The 14,503-nt window shown below is 45.7% G+C and overlaps 2 protein-coding genes across 4 annotated transcripts in view; both read right to left on the reverse strand.

Moving 5' to 3' along the window:
• Positions 1-6,158, reverse strand: part of NDUFAB1 (NADH:ubiquinone oxidoreductase subunit AB1) — a 10,846-nt gene extending 4,688 nt beyond the window's left edge. The window contains exons 1-2 of the mRNA XM_017534402.2: positions 5,945-6,158; positions 418-540 (exon numbers count right to left, since the gene is read on the reverse strand). Of these exons, the coding sequence (XP_017389891.1) occupies positions 418-540; positions 5,945-6,112 (291 nt within the window). The 5' untranslated portion in view covers positions 6,113-6,158. The remainder of the gene's footprint in view (positions 1-417; positions 541-5,944) is intronic.
• A 2,647-nt stretch (positions 6,159-8,805) lies between these two features.
• PALB2 (partner and localizer of BRCA2) overlaps positions 8,806-14,503 on the reverse strand; it is a 37,389-nt gene continuing 31,691 nt past the window's right edge. The window contains exons 12-13 of one of the 3 annotated variants that reach the window (XM_017534399.1): positions 13,071-13,219; positions 8,806-9,313 (exon numbers count right to left, since the gene is read on the reverse strand). In XM_017534399.1, the coding sequence (XP_017389888.1) occupies positions 9,103-9,313; positions 13,071-13,219 (360 nt within the window). In that variant the 3' untranslated portion in view covers positions 8,806-9,102. The remainder of the gene's footprint in view (positions 9,314-13,070; positions 13,220-14,503) is intronic. The other 2 variants (XR_001826947.2, XM_017534400.1) reach the window with 2 other exon arrangements.

Here is a 14,503-nt window from a genome sequence, read left to right on the forward strand (position 1 = left end):
GTAGCTGGGATTACAGGTGCACACCACCACATCCGGCTAATTTTTGTATTTTTAGTAGAGACAGGGTTTCACCATCTTGGCCAGTTCGTCTTGAACTCCTGACCTTGTGATCCACCCGCGGCGGCCTCCCAAAGTGCTGGGATTGATTATAGGTGTGAGCCACCGCACCCGAACCCACTTGTATTTTTAAAAAGGGTGAGATATACCTACATATAATATATACACATGTGTATACTTCTTAATATACACATTGAGTATTTCCGGAAACACACATGAAACTGGTAGCGCTGGCTGTCTCCCAGAATGAGCCTGGGTGGCTGGGAGCCAGGGAGATTTTTACTGAGTATCTTTCCCTTTGCATTTTGTACCATGTGATTAAATACTCTAAAGAAAAAAATTCAAACCACCATCAGTTACCTTCTCTGGGTCAATCTTGTCATAGAGTTTCAATACGTAAAGAACACGGTCCTCGATGCCCGCTAATGTCAAAGGGGGCGCTTCGCAATACTGGCGGCACAACTGTGTAACTCTACTCGGAACCTGGAGAGAAGGCAGGAAGGAAACACTGTCACTGAACGAAAATGCCTCTAAATCAGTGCACAAATCTATAGGTAACTTTCACAAAACTTTTGGGGCTTTAGGGAACCCACATCATCTGATTCTAATTGTGGCCATTAGGACACACCAAGTTGCAGAGCTTGGTAGTCGCAGAAGCCCTAACAGTTCAGCAGCATCTTAGGCCTCCTTCCCGGGAGTCAGGACTGGCCCCTCTGCCTCCTGGGTTCAACCCTCAGGGTCTGGACATTCATCCTGCTCTGTGACACTAACTGCCACTAAAATTGTCTAGTGCCTGCAGAAATGCCTATGTCTTCTCATGGCATCTTCAGCATCCTGAGGCCTCTGTAGGGTGCTGCCACCTTTAATTGGCAGACCCAAGTCAAAATAACCCACAAGGAAACAGCTGGCATGGTAAACCCAAAGGCAATTCAAACTGAGGACCATACACCAGAAAGGTCTAGTTTGGCTCCAGCAGTTATCTCCCTAACTTCAGCCAGGACAAAGAAAGCTGGCCACCCAGCCAAAGAGGGGGATGAGGGAGCTTACAGTCATTACATTCCAATCTATTTCTCTTCCAGAGAGGCTTGCCTCATGGCCACCAGCCAGACCATGAGCCCTTCTGGCCTCTGCCATGTTAGAACAATATGTCACGTTATCTCTGGTATTAGTTGGCTCAGTGTTTAACTAGGTATTAGGGTCTTGACCAGATTTCATTCAACAAATGTGGAATGAGCTGCAATCACAGGTCGGGGGTTTAATGCTGTGGAAAGTACCCTGCAGAACAAGAGAAAACAAAATAGGTATCTGGCAGTTTTGCTCAGTACAGGAATCCCTAATCTAAGTTGGTCTGTTTACCTCCTGAAGTTAAGTCCAAGGCTTGGAGTTCTTAAGGCATTTCCCTATTGAAAGTGGGGCTGTGGCCGGGCGCGGTGGCTCACGCCTGTAATCCCAGCACTTTCGGAGGCCGAGGCGGGTGGATCACGAGGTCAAGAGATCGAGACCATCCTGGTCAACATGGTGAAACCCCGTCTCTACTAAAAATACAAAAAATCAGCTGGGCATGGTGGCACATGCCTGTAATCCCAGCTACTCAGGAGGCTGAGGCAGGAGAATTGCCTGAATCCAGGACGCGGAGGTTGCGGTGAGCCGAGATGGCGCCATTGCACTCCAGCCTGGGTAACAAGAGTGAAACTCCGTCTCAAAAAAAAAGAAAGTGGGGCTGTTTGTTAAGGCTCAGGTCCCTGACACTCACAAAGGTCTACGAAAAATCGTAATAAACACTGCCCAGGGAACCAAACCAGTATAACCTCCATATAAGAAATATTAATCTTGCATAAAGAACAGGTATTAGGCCTAGTGTGGTATCTCACACCTGTAATCCCAGCACTTTGGGAGGCCAAGGTGGGCCAATCACTTGAGGCCAGGAGTTTGAGACCAGCCTGGCCAACATGGTGAAGCCCCATCTCTACTAAAAATACAAAAATTAGCCGGGTGTGGTGGTGCATGCCTCTATGAGCCCAGGAGTTCAAAGCTGCAGAGATGTGATCGTGCCACTGCACTCCAGTCTGGGTGACAGAAACCTTATCTCCAAAAAAAAAGAAAAGGAAATAAGACAAGGCATGAAAGTGCAGTGCCTTTCTATGTAAGAAGACATTAGCTCATGTTAGGAGATGGTACACAGATGACAGGTTCTGAGGCTAAGAGGAAGGGCCTTAAGGGCCATGGTAACGGCCTGGGACTTTGTCTTAATGGGAGATGAATGACACAGACAGAGCACAGCCCTGAGTCCATCACAGTCATACATTATCAGTCTGGTCCTGGTCCCAGTCCTGGAATAGCTAGCTTTTTTTGTTTGTTTGTTTGTTTGTTTTTTTTACACAAGTGCTGTCTTCATATGGGTACCATACCCCACAGAACTGCTGGAAATTCTCTTTGTGCTCCAGCTGCTGGATAGTGTAGATTCAATACCTGCCTGGATCAAGTATAAGACTTCCAGGCTGCATTTTAGGTCACTGCCCTTGTTTGTTTTTTTCCCCCCTCCTACATTCTATTTTATGTCACCTGGTATTTTTATACTCAAGAAAGCTGCCTTAGCTTCTTTTGGGAAAAAGGGTGTAAATGAATAACTAGTTGCTCTGGAGTTGGCATAGTGGATGGATGTGAGGAGGGGAAATTTCACTGCAGGGAATAGGTGGCATCAGCAATGGTCCAAATGAGATGAACAAGGGCTGGAGGTGGAGGCCTGGGATATACAGCAATAACAGAGACCAAGAGTGAAGAGGTAGTCCAAGGAGCGTGTGTGGTAAAATAACTCTGGAGCCTATCAACATTTAAGAGTTAGGCACACCAGGTGTGATGGCTCATGCCTGTAATTCCAGCACTTGGGAAGCTGAGGCAGGAGGATCACTTAAGCCCAAGAGTTCACAACTAGCTTAGGCAACATAAGGAGATCCTGTCTTTACAAAAAAAAATAGACATCAAAAAATTAGCCAGGCGTGGCGGCACATGCCTGTAGTCCCAGTTACAAGGCTGAGGCGGGAGGACCACTTGAGTTCAGGAGGTCAAGGCTGTAGTGAGCCATGATCATGTCACTGCACTCCAGCCTGAAAGGCAAAGGGCCAACAAGGTAGGGGGACAAACCAACCAAGGGAGAACAGTGTCCCAACAGCTTCGCGAAGAAGACAGCAGCAGAGAAGGAGCCGGCAAGTTGGACATAAAGGCTGCAAAGTGTTCAATAAAGATGTAAGCTAATGTCTTTCTTTTGTGTTCATCTCTGCATCTCTCAACGGTTAGCATAAGTTCTGGCACACAGCTGGCCCTCAATATCTTTGAATGAACTTAGTCAAAACCACTTTGTAAATATAAATAAAATTATTTCTCTGCTGTATATGCAAGCCAAGCAGCCACAGTAGAACATTTCTGAGCTCATTGCTATTCATAGCATGGTCCAAGGAACACCAGCAGCAGGATCTTCTGGAAGCCCACTGGAAGCGGAAGCTCTCTGACCCCTTCCCAGACCTGAATCAGAATCTGTATTTTAAACCAATCGATGAGAATCGGTACTGTGAGAACAAGGACAATCACTTCACATTTTAGCCTAAAGTTGAAAGCAATCTTAGGAACCAGACAATCATCAATTCTACCTACTGCCTTTTCTTTTTCTTTTTTCTTTTTTTTTGAGACAGAGTCTTGCTCTGTCGCCCAGTCTAAAGTGCAGTGGCGTGATCTCAGCTCACAGCAACCTCTACCTCCCAACGTCAAGCAGTTCTCCTGCCTTGGCCTCCCAAGTAGCTGGGACTACAGGCATGCGCCATCATGCCCAGCTAATTTTTGTATTTTTAATAGAGGCAGGGTTTCACCATGTTGGCCAGGATGGCTTCGATCTCTTAACCTTATGATTCACTCGCCTTGGCCTCTCAAAATGCTGAGATTACAGGCATGCGCCACCACACCTGGCCTACCTACTGCTTTTTAAACCCTTAATTTCAAGGTGACACTTTTCATCTTTTGATACAGCCAATAGTGCGATGCCCAATGAATTAATCCATTAAATTATCAGTGAATATCAACACTGACTTCACAAAAGAAACACCTGATGACTTCTAAAAATAGTTACCTAGTATTCACCTCTAGATTCTGTCCATTTGGCCTGGGCTGGCTTATTTATTTATTTGTTTAAGATGATCTGCCTCCCAGGCTGGAGTGCAGTAGCACGATCTTGGCTCCCTAAAACCTCTGCCTCCTGGGTTCAAGCAAACCTCCCACCTTAGCCTCCCGAGTAGCTGGGACTAGTCAGAAGGCATGCGACACCATGCTCGGCTAATTTCTGTATTTTTGTAGAGACGGGGTCCCACCATGTTGCCCAGGCTGGTCTCAAAGGATCCACCCATTTCAGCCTCCCAAAGTGCTGGGATTACAGGCGTGAGCCACTGTGCCTGGCCAGACACACTTATTTTTCACACTAACATGCAGTCAAGGTTGAAACCACTATTATCTGAAGTCCATGACTTTGAAAAGGGGTTTCATAACCTGACCTTGGGAGTCTATCCTACCTTAAGATGGTTATTTTCATTCTTAACTGGACTTCAGAGTCACCTGGAGAATTTAGACAACAACAAGCCGGGTGCAGTGGCTCATACCTGTAATCCCAGCACTGGGAGGCCCAGGTGGGCGGATCACAAGGTCAGGAGTTTGAGACCAGCCTGGCCAATATGATGAAACCCCGTGTCTACTAAAAATATAAAAACTACCCAGGCGTGGTGGTGGGTACCTGTAGTCCCGGCTGCTGGGAAGACCGAGGCAGGATAATCGCTTGAACCCGGGAAGCGGAGGGTGCAGTGAGCCAAGATCGTGCCACTCCACTCCAGCCTGGGAGACAGATTGAGACGCCACCTCAAAAACAACAGCGACGACGATGACAACAGCAAAAGCCGTGCCAGGGCCTCATCCCAGAGGAATAATTCAGGAGGAAGGGGGAGGAGCAAGTCTTTTTTTTTTTTTTTTTTTAAGTTATCCAGGTAATTCGAATGTGCAGCTAGGTTTGAAAATCACTGCCTCCTGGCGTTTCAGCCTCACGCAGATTTCATCAGCTTAAGCTAGGTACTACAAGGTGCAGTCGTTCCTTGGTATTAACGCAGGAAATTGGTTCCAGAACCTCTGATTATACCCAAATCCTCACACATTCACGTCCTGCAGTCAGCCTTGCAGAAACCGCTGATAGGAAGAGCTAACCTTCCTTACATGTGCGGCTGCACATCCCGTAAATACTGGCCGCGTTTGGTTGAAAAAATCTGCTTATAAGTGAACCCGCGCAATTCAAATCCTTATTGTTTAAACAACACCTGCACTTGTTTTCTAGAATTACTTCCAGGAGTCCTGGACACTGGCAAAAAGTGGCCGCAGGGAAAAGTAAGAATATAACTGCAGGGAGAGAACTGCTCTAGAGAAGACCATAGGCCAGTGTGGCTGCCTCTTTGCATGCTGTTACCATTACAACACGGTGACCACTATTTTGAGACCGCAGTAGGTGCTCTACCCGCATGAACTGATCTAATGCTCATTGCTACTCCGCAAGGTAGAGACCAGGATCCCAATTTTGCAGATGTGAGCGAGGATGGAAGACTCGTCCAAAGTTTCGGTAAGCGGCAGCCAGCACTGGAACCCAGAGGTGCTGGACCCCAGTCTCTGCTCTTGCGCGTTATTACGAGGTCCCCCAGCCTCCTGACAGGGGTCAACTAAACATCGTTAGGCAGCGGGGCTGGGAGCGAGCTGGCTGCCCCCCTGGTCACCCCCGCCTGCAGCTCGCTCAGCCGGGATGCCCGGCCTCCGCTTCCACCGGGCCGATCCCTGACCCCTGCCAATCCCCAACAAAGTCACCGCGAGTCACCTGCGCGAGCGCCGAGGCTGGCTGCGAAGGCCCGGGCCTCGTCCGGGTCCCCGCGGAGCACAGAGCGGTGCTGAAAGGCTGGGCGGCGGCCAGCATGGAGACCCGGGGCAGCGGCGCGAAGGCCGCAGGCAGGCGGCGGACACAGGAGGAAAGGACACGAGACGCCATGGCTACGCCGACCCAGGATGCACTGCGCCCCGCCTCCGGCCCAGGATTCCTATCCCGCAGCGCGCAGGCGACGCACAGAGCGCCGCTGTCGGGCAACGCCGACAGTAGCGGCCCCTGGCGGCTCCTGGAGGCACTGCGCCCTGAGAGCGCATCCATGTTCGCAGGCGAACATCGGCTTGGTACCAGAACTAAACTGTGCAGATGCCGTGTCTTTCCCTAAACACTGCTTATTGGCACGAGAAAGCTATGACTTTTTCTCTGAAAGTTCTGAAATAAATCTATTTAAACGTTACGGGCCGGGCGCAGTGGCTCACGCCTTTAATCCTAGCACTTTGTGAGGCCAAGGCGGCAGGACTGCTTGAGCTCAGGAGTTCAAGACCAATCTGGCCAACACACCAAGACTTCGTTTCTATTACAAAAAAGATTAAAAGAAGAGAAAAAGGTTTTGATTCCATGATTCTTCCACAGGTAGTAACATTTATGGAGGCCGGGCACGGTGGCTCACGCCTGTAATCCCAGCATTTTGGGAGGCTGAGGCGAGCGGATAACAAGGTCAGGAGTTTGAGACCAGTCTGGCCAACATAGTGAAACCCCATCTCAACTGAAAATATAAAAATTAGCCGGGTGTGGTGGTGGGCGCCTGTAGTCCCAGCTATTCTGAAGGCTGAAGCGGGAGCAGGCGGAGGTTGCAGTGAGTCGAGACTACAACATTACATTCCAGCCTGGGTGACTTGACTCTTGTTTTTTAGACTCTGTCTTATATATATATGTACGTATAAACAATAGGCAAAAAAAAAATTTTTTCTTTTGAGACCTAGTCTCACTCTTTGCCCAGGCTGGAGTGCAATGGCGCCATTTCAGCTCACTGCAACCTCTGCCTCCCAGGTTCAAGTGATCCTCCTGCTTCAGCCTTCCAAGTAGCTGGGATTGTAGGCCCATGTCACCATGCCTGGCTAATTTTGTATTTTTAGTAGAGATGGGGTTTCACCATGTTGGCCAGGCTGGTCTCAAACTCCTGACCTCAGGTGATCCTCCGGGCTCAGCCTCCCAAAGTACTGGGATTACAGGCATGAGCCACTGCACCTGGCCAAAAATTTTTTAAATAAAATAAAAAATATATTCTAAGAATGTTAGGCAAATTAATACTTATAGCTTGGGATAAAATTTCCAATGATTGGCTGAGTGCGGTAGCTCATGCCACTAATTCCAGCACTTTGGGAGGCCGAGGCAGGCAGATCACCTGAGGTCAGGAGTTCAAGACCAGCCTGGCCAACATGGTGAAACCCCATCTCTACTAAAAATACAAAAATTAGCCAGTTGTGGTGGCACATGCCTGTAGTCCCAGCTACCCAAGAGGCTGAGGCAGGAGCATCAGTTGAACCCAGAAGATGGAGGTTGCAGTGGGCTGAGATTGCACCACTGTACTCCAGCCTGGGTGACAGAGCAAGACTTCGTCTCAAAAAAAATGTTTCCAATGATCACAACAGATTAGTACTTTAACAATTTCTTGCTAGGCGCAGTGGCTCATACCTATAATCCCAGCACTTTGGGAGGCAGAGGTGGTGCCTCTGATCACAAGATCAGGCATTCGAGACTAGCCTGGCCAACATGGTAAAATCCCATCTCTACTAAAAATGCAAAAATTAGCTAGGCGTGGTGACATGTGCCTGTAATCCCAGCTACTCTGGAGGCTGAGCCAAGAGAACTGCTTGAACCCGGGAGGTGGAGATTGCAGTGAGCTGAGACCGTGCCACTGCAGCAAGACTCTGTCTTGGTATAAAAAAAAAAAAATTCTCTCAAATCACTTAGGCAAAGGTGAAGGTGATGTACTCAGTAAAGCTGTGTTACTGACTCAAAAGTGACTCTATAGCTACTCAGGAGGATGAAGCAGGAGGGTAGCCTGAGGCCAGGAGTTCAGTATCAGCCTGGGCAACATAGTGAGACCCTGTCTCTTAAAAACAGAAAAATTAGCTGGCCATGGTGAAGTGCACCTGTAGTTCCAGTTACTCACGAGGCTGAGGCAAGAGGATTGCTTGATCCCAGGAGTTTGAGGCTATAGTGAGCTATGATTGCCCCACTGCACTCCAGCCTAGGTGAGAGTGGCAGTGGCTCACACCTGTAATCCCAGAACTTTGGGAGGCCAAGGCAGGTGGATCACTTGAGGTCAGGAGTTCAAGACCAACCTGAGAGACCCTCTCACCAACATGGTGAGACCCTGTCTCTACTAAAAATACAAAAATTAGCTGGGTGTGGTAGTGGGCGCCTATAATCCCAGTTACTTGGGAGGCTGAGGCAGGAGAATCTCTTGAACCTGGGAGGCAGAGGTTGCAGTAAGCCAAGATCATGCCACTGCACGCCAGCCTGGGTGACAGAGTGAGGCTCCGTCTCAAAAAAAATTGACTCTAGTGATAATGCAGCACTGCCATGAAGGATGCGTGAGAGAATGAAAAAGAATAAGAGTATTCCTAAATTAGGATATTTTAATAGGTTTCATATTACTTTAGTATGCATGTAAAAATAAAGTATTACAAATAGCACAAAATATATATTGCATATTAGCGTAGTAAGTTAACTGAACTGAAATTTACACTTACTGGGCAAATGCTATTGATTAAATATCCTAGTTGTACAATAATTAGTTCTTGCTTCTGAAAGTGGTCTTGAAATAATGGGAAACAATAATATGCCAAGCAGAATGTATAAAAATAAGTATTTATTGCCATTTGAAACTTTACGTACACCTTTAAAAGCACATGTGCAAATGTGAGGAATTACAAAAATCAACCTAAAGCCCTTTTTCTCAAAGTAAACATAAATGTACATCTAAGATCAATGGTACCACCATCATCAAAATAAAAAATAAGTCTGTCTGGACATATACAAGTAATTATTTTAAATGTCATTCAGACATTCTCCTTTATATTTAAAACTCCAAAAAATACCAAGAGGCCAAATATATCCAGAAAATTGTGTTTCTGCTTTACCCTAACTTATGAGTAGTGATATACAAATATATTTCCATCTTTTTGTCCAGCCAACAAATGAGAATCTGTACCTGACCATTTCACAAAAGACCAGTTTTGGTCAGAGACAGGTGGGAGGAGGGCAGTGCAGTGACCGAGAAGTAAATCCCAAATGGCAATTGTTCCAGAAGTCAAGATTGCTGCTGCACAATGATCTTTCACATCACCTTCCAGGAACCTGATAGCATACAAACAAGAAATAATTCAGATAACATATCCAAAAAATAAATTAAAAAACAAAAGGCCAAAACCATGTTCCCCAAACCAGCAACGGAACAAAAATCCCTGTAATTATGAATGCCTGCATTTGCAGTCTTAGAGGTCTACTGGCTACTGTATTGCAGTTTTGGACAGAATCACATGTCCAGTTCCTGCCAGTCTCTCTGATGCGTTTTGTACCACTTGAAGGCTGGCTCACAGTGGCCTTCCTTCCACCCTCCATCACTCTGGCCAAACTCAGTCCCAACTCAGTGTCACTGCTCTTGCCATTCTCTGTCCCTGGCAGGCTCTTGCCCTTAGTGAGTTCTTGTCATCATTCAGGCCTGTTAGGTCCATAGAAAGGTCACACCTAATCTGCTATCTGAAGCAGTGCACACAATACTGTAGTCTGTTCCATCTCTATGACATATCTGTTTTTATCTTCATTGTACTTTTCATTACTTGAGATTATCCTGTTTACATATTCAGTGACTATCTCCCCCATAAAAGATGCCATCTATGAAGCAGAAACCTACCTGGTTGTCTTTTCAATTTAGACAAGGGCTCTGCAGTCAGCTACCTGGGTTTAAATTCTAACTCTACAATGTAAGAGCTGTGCAACCCTGGGCAAGTTATTTAACTTTATCAGTACAACAGGGATAATTTTAAGAGCACGTACTTCACAGGACTGTTGTGAGGTTAAACAAAACAGTTCCTATAAAACGCTTAGCATGGTGCCTGGCACATAGGAGGTTCTCAATAAAAATTATTATTATTATTACTCACTGCTGTTATCACTGGTGCCTTGCAGAGTGCCTGGGGCATGGTCAGCTCTCAAAGAATATTATATGAATGAACTGCATGATACTTTTTATCCCTGGTTCCCACCCAACTTTGTGTACCTAACTGCTAACTTATCTTTGGAAACTCCCGAAGGCTTTCTTTCATAGTCTCTCCCCAACCCTCTACTGCCAATTAAGGTGCCTGCCCCTCCACTCTTGTGCTCTCAAACAGTGCAAGCTTCACATATTGCACTTTGTGCACTGAACAATAGTCACTAGTTTTCAATGAAATTACAAAGTGTTTTGCTTGTTTGTTTTTTGAGACAAAGTCTTGCTCTGTTGCCCAGGCTGGAGTGCAATGGCGAGATCTCAGCTCACTGCAACCTCTGCCTCCTGGGATAAATCAATTCTCCTGCCTCAGCTTCCCCAGTAGTTGAGATTACAGGTGCACACCACTGTACCGAGCTAATTTTTGTATTATTATTATTTTTTTTTTAAATTGAGACGGAGTTTAGCTCTTGTTACCCAGGCTGGAGTGCAATGGCGGGATCTCGGCTCACCGCAACCTCTGCCTCCTGGGTTCAGGCAATTCTCCTGCCTCAGCCTCCTGAGTAGCTGGGATTACAGGCACGTGCCACCATGCCCAGCTAATGTTTTGTATTTTCAGTAGAGACGGGGTTTCACCATGTTGACCAGGATGGTCTCGATCTCTTGACCTCATGATCCACCCGCCTCAGCCTCCCAAAGTGCTGGGATTACAGGCTTGAGCCACCGCGCCCGGCTTAATTTTTGTATTTTTAATGGAGACAGGTTTCACCATGTTGGCCAGGTTGGTTTCAAACTCATGACCTCAAGTGATCCATCTGCCTCGGCCTCGCAAAGTGCTGGGGTTACAGGTATGAGCCATCACGCCCAGCCAGAAATAGCAGTGTTTTGCTATGGTCTGAATGCTTGTGTCCCCCCCAAATTAATCTGTTGAAACCTAATCACCATGTGATAGTATTAGGAGGTGAGGCCTTTAAGAAGTGATCGGTGGTCTTGTAAAGGAGGCCCCAGAGAGCTGCCTTCTACCATGTGAGGACACAGTGAAAAGGTGCCATCTATGAACCAGGAAATGGGCCCTCACCAGACACTGAATCTGCCAGCATCTTGATCTTGGACTTCCCAGCCTACGTTATGGTAAGAAATAAACTTTGTTGTTTACAGGCTACCCAGCCTGTGGTAGTTTGTTGTAGCAGCCTGATAGGACTAAGATATGTTTCCTGCAGGATTGGTACCAAATAGGCTTTCAAGGATTCCTGAACAGATGAGTTTGAAAAGTCATAAAGGAAATGCTTGACCAAGCAGTTGTCTTTATCTTTAATCTCTAGGCCAATGACTATGGTTCTCTCTTCAAATCCAACAAAGCAAGTTTTATATGAAAGCATATACTGCAGATGATAGTTCTGAGGTTCTTAGGTTCTTAAAAAAAAATTTAGACAAGCAAGGTTGAATGTGGGAGGATGGCTTGAACCTAGGAGGCAGACTTGCAGTAAACTGAGATCGTGCCACTGCACTCTAGCCTGGGCAACAGAGCAAGACCCTGCGGAAGTGTCACAGCTATGCATAGGGATAATGTCTTTTAGAATATGCACTTATCAAATTAGCTTTGCATAAGGTCCAAAAAACATGCATGGTGTCTGTCAAGGTTCCTTATCCTTGTGAGTTATTAAAGCCAGACTTTGTTTTCTTGATTTACTGGGTCTGGTTTCAATCCTTGCTGCTAATTTCAAACTTTAATAAAATAAAGGCAATTTTTAGGAATTATATGTTCAGATGTTGCCTGGTTGACCTAAGAATAATAGCACTACTTCGAAGCTCTATACAGCTCAGAAAACTCTTGGGATGCCAATAACTATGTCACTGGCATCAGTCAATAGATAGATAATTTTTTTATTTTTGAGATGGAGTCTTGCTCTGTTGCCCAGGCTAGAGTGCAGTGGTGCAATCTCGGCTCACTGCAACCTCTGCCTCCCAGTTCATGCGACCCCAGCCTCCTGAATAGCTGGGATTACAGGTGCCTGCCACCGTGCCTAGCTAATTTTTATATTTTTAGTAGAGACGGGGTTTCACCATCTTGGCCAGGCTGGTCTTCAACTCCTGAGCTCGTGATCTGCCTGCCTCGGCCTCTCAAAGTACTGGGATTACAGGCGTGGGCTACCACATCGGGCCAGATAAACATTTATCTATAGATAAATATAAACTACCACATGATGGAGGCTCAGTCAAATTTCAAAGTAAAAATGTCTTCCTAAAGTACATTTAAAATTTCCTTAGTTTAGATTTTAGGGAAAGAACATAAATTATGTTTTTTAATATAGAACATTCATTACTCTTCGTATGAATTTTTTTTTTTTTTGAGACAGGGTCTTGCTCTGTTGCCAGGCTTGAGTGCAGTGGCTTGATTTTAGCTCACTACAACTTCTGCTTCCCAGGTTCAAGGCATCCTCCTACCTCAGCCTCCCGAATAGCTGGAACTATGGGTGCATGCCAGCATGTTTGGCTAATTTTTTTTTTTTTTTTTTTTAGTATAGACTGTGTCTTGTTATGTTGTCCGAGTTGGTCTCAAACTCCTGGGCTCAAGCTCTCCTCCCATCTTGACCTCCCAAAGTGCTGGGATTACAGGCATGAGCCACAATGCCCTGCCAAAATATTTTCCTTAGAAGAAAAAAATGGGGCTTGAAAAAATACTATTAAAAACGTATCCAAACCCATACTAGTAGAGATCAAGATGCAGAGAATCTGGCGTTTGACTCAAGTCCACTAACCTTTAGCATACTTCTGAACATTCTTATTATAATCTATAGTATTTCATGTTTTCCATCTTTCTAAGTGACATAAAAATACCTAGTATTTGTGTTTGCACAATGACTTTCAGAATGTCCCACCCACTGAGTAGCAGTCATGGACACTTGCCTGCCAGCCTGCCCTTGAGGAAGACAGTACAGCATCACACCCAGACTCAGGGTCGTCTTAGGGTTAATCGCAATCAGTTGAAACACAGGGCTTTCCAACGACTCACTCTCTTTGGTACAGGGATGACTCAGGACAATAAACAGAAGCCCCTAATTCAGGAGAAAAATAAATACCCAAATAGACTGTCAAGAGTATGTTGGGAAAAAGAAAGATCTCGCAGAGACAAAAACCAAACAATTAAAGCAATGATCAACAGGCTCTAAAGAACCCAGCATCTAACCACTGGCTTCATTTTTTTCCTGACAGCTAGAAACTGTTGAGATTATTACTGGACTGGACTTCTGGATTCTTCTTCAGAGACAGGACCTTGCTTCGTTGCCCAGGCTGTTGTTGAACTCCTGGTCTCAAGGTATCCTCCCACCTCAGCCTCATAAAGTGTTGGGATTACAGAAGGCAGCTACTGCGCTCAGCCAACTTCTAGCTTTAGCTTCTCATGCCTCAGGTTCCCAGTGTTTGTTTCAGCCAGTCTTGCCAGGCATGAATCTGATTCATCAGTTTCCTTCCCCTTAGATAGTACTACATTTCATGCCATTCATTTGGAGAAATATTGTCAAAGAGAGAAAGAGGACATACTTGTGCAGGGAGTGATCAAATTAGAAATATTCATTTGTAAATTGGTCTTTGAAAATTAAGAACATGTTTTTCCATAAAAACAATCTTGCAGGCAGGGCGCAGTGGCTCACGCCTATAATCTCAGCACTTTGGGAGGCTGAGGTGGGCGGACTGCCTGAGCTCAGGAGTTCACAACCAGCTTGGGCAACACACTGAAATATCATCTCTACTAAAATACAAAAAATTAGCCGGGCATGGCAGCATGCACCTGTAGTCCCAGCTACTTGGGAGGCTGAGGCAAGAGAATTGCTTGAATCCAGGAGGCGGAGGTTCCAGTGAGCCAAGATTGTGCCATTGCACTCCAGCCTGGATGACAGAGTGAGACTTCATCACAAAAAAAAGAAACGAATCTTGTATGTGGTGCCTGGTTTCTTAGACTAGCCCATAATAGCCTATTTAAAACGCTGACACTACTACTCTCTATTAAGGTTAAGGGTGACAAAAAAAAGATACCAGCACCTATGGTTGTTTCTGTGGGAAAATGTGTTTAAGTTCTCTCCTGGCTTTAAAATTACAGGTTCTAATAATAATATTAGTGTGTATATATACATATACATATATACGGATATATGTTATAGGTGGAAAGTACTTCTCTTTAAATATAAGATGGGGAAAATTAGCCAGATGTGGTGGCACATGTCACATGTCTGTAATCCCAGATACCTGGGATGCTGAGTGTGGAGGATTGAATTGTTTGGGGCCTGGAGTTTGAGACCAGCCTGGGCAACCTAATAAGACCTTGTCTCTACTAAAAATCAAAA

Source organism: Cebus imitator, unplaced genomic scaffold (genome assembly GCF_001604975.1).
Source record: "Cebus imitator isolate Cc_AM_T3 unplaced genomic scaffold, Cebus_imitator-1.0 Scaffold85, whole genome shotgun sequence".
Taxonomy (NCBI): Eukaryota; Metazoa; Chordata; class Mammalia; order Primates; family Cebidae; genus Cebus; species Cebus imitator.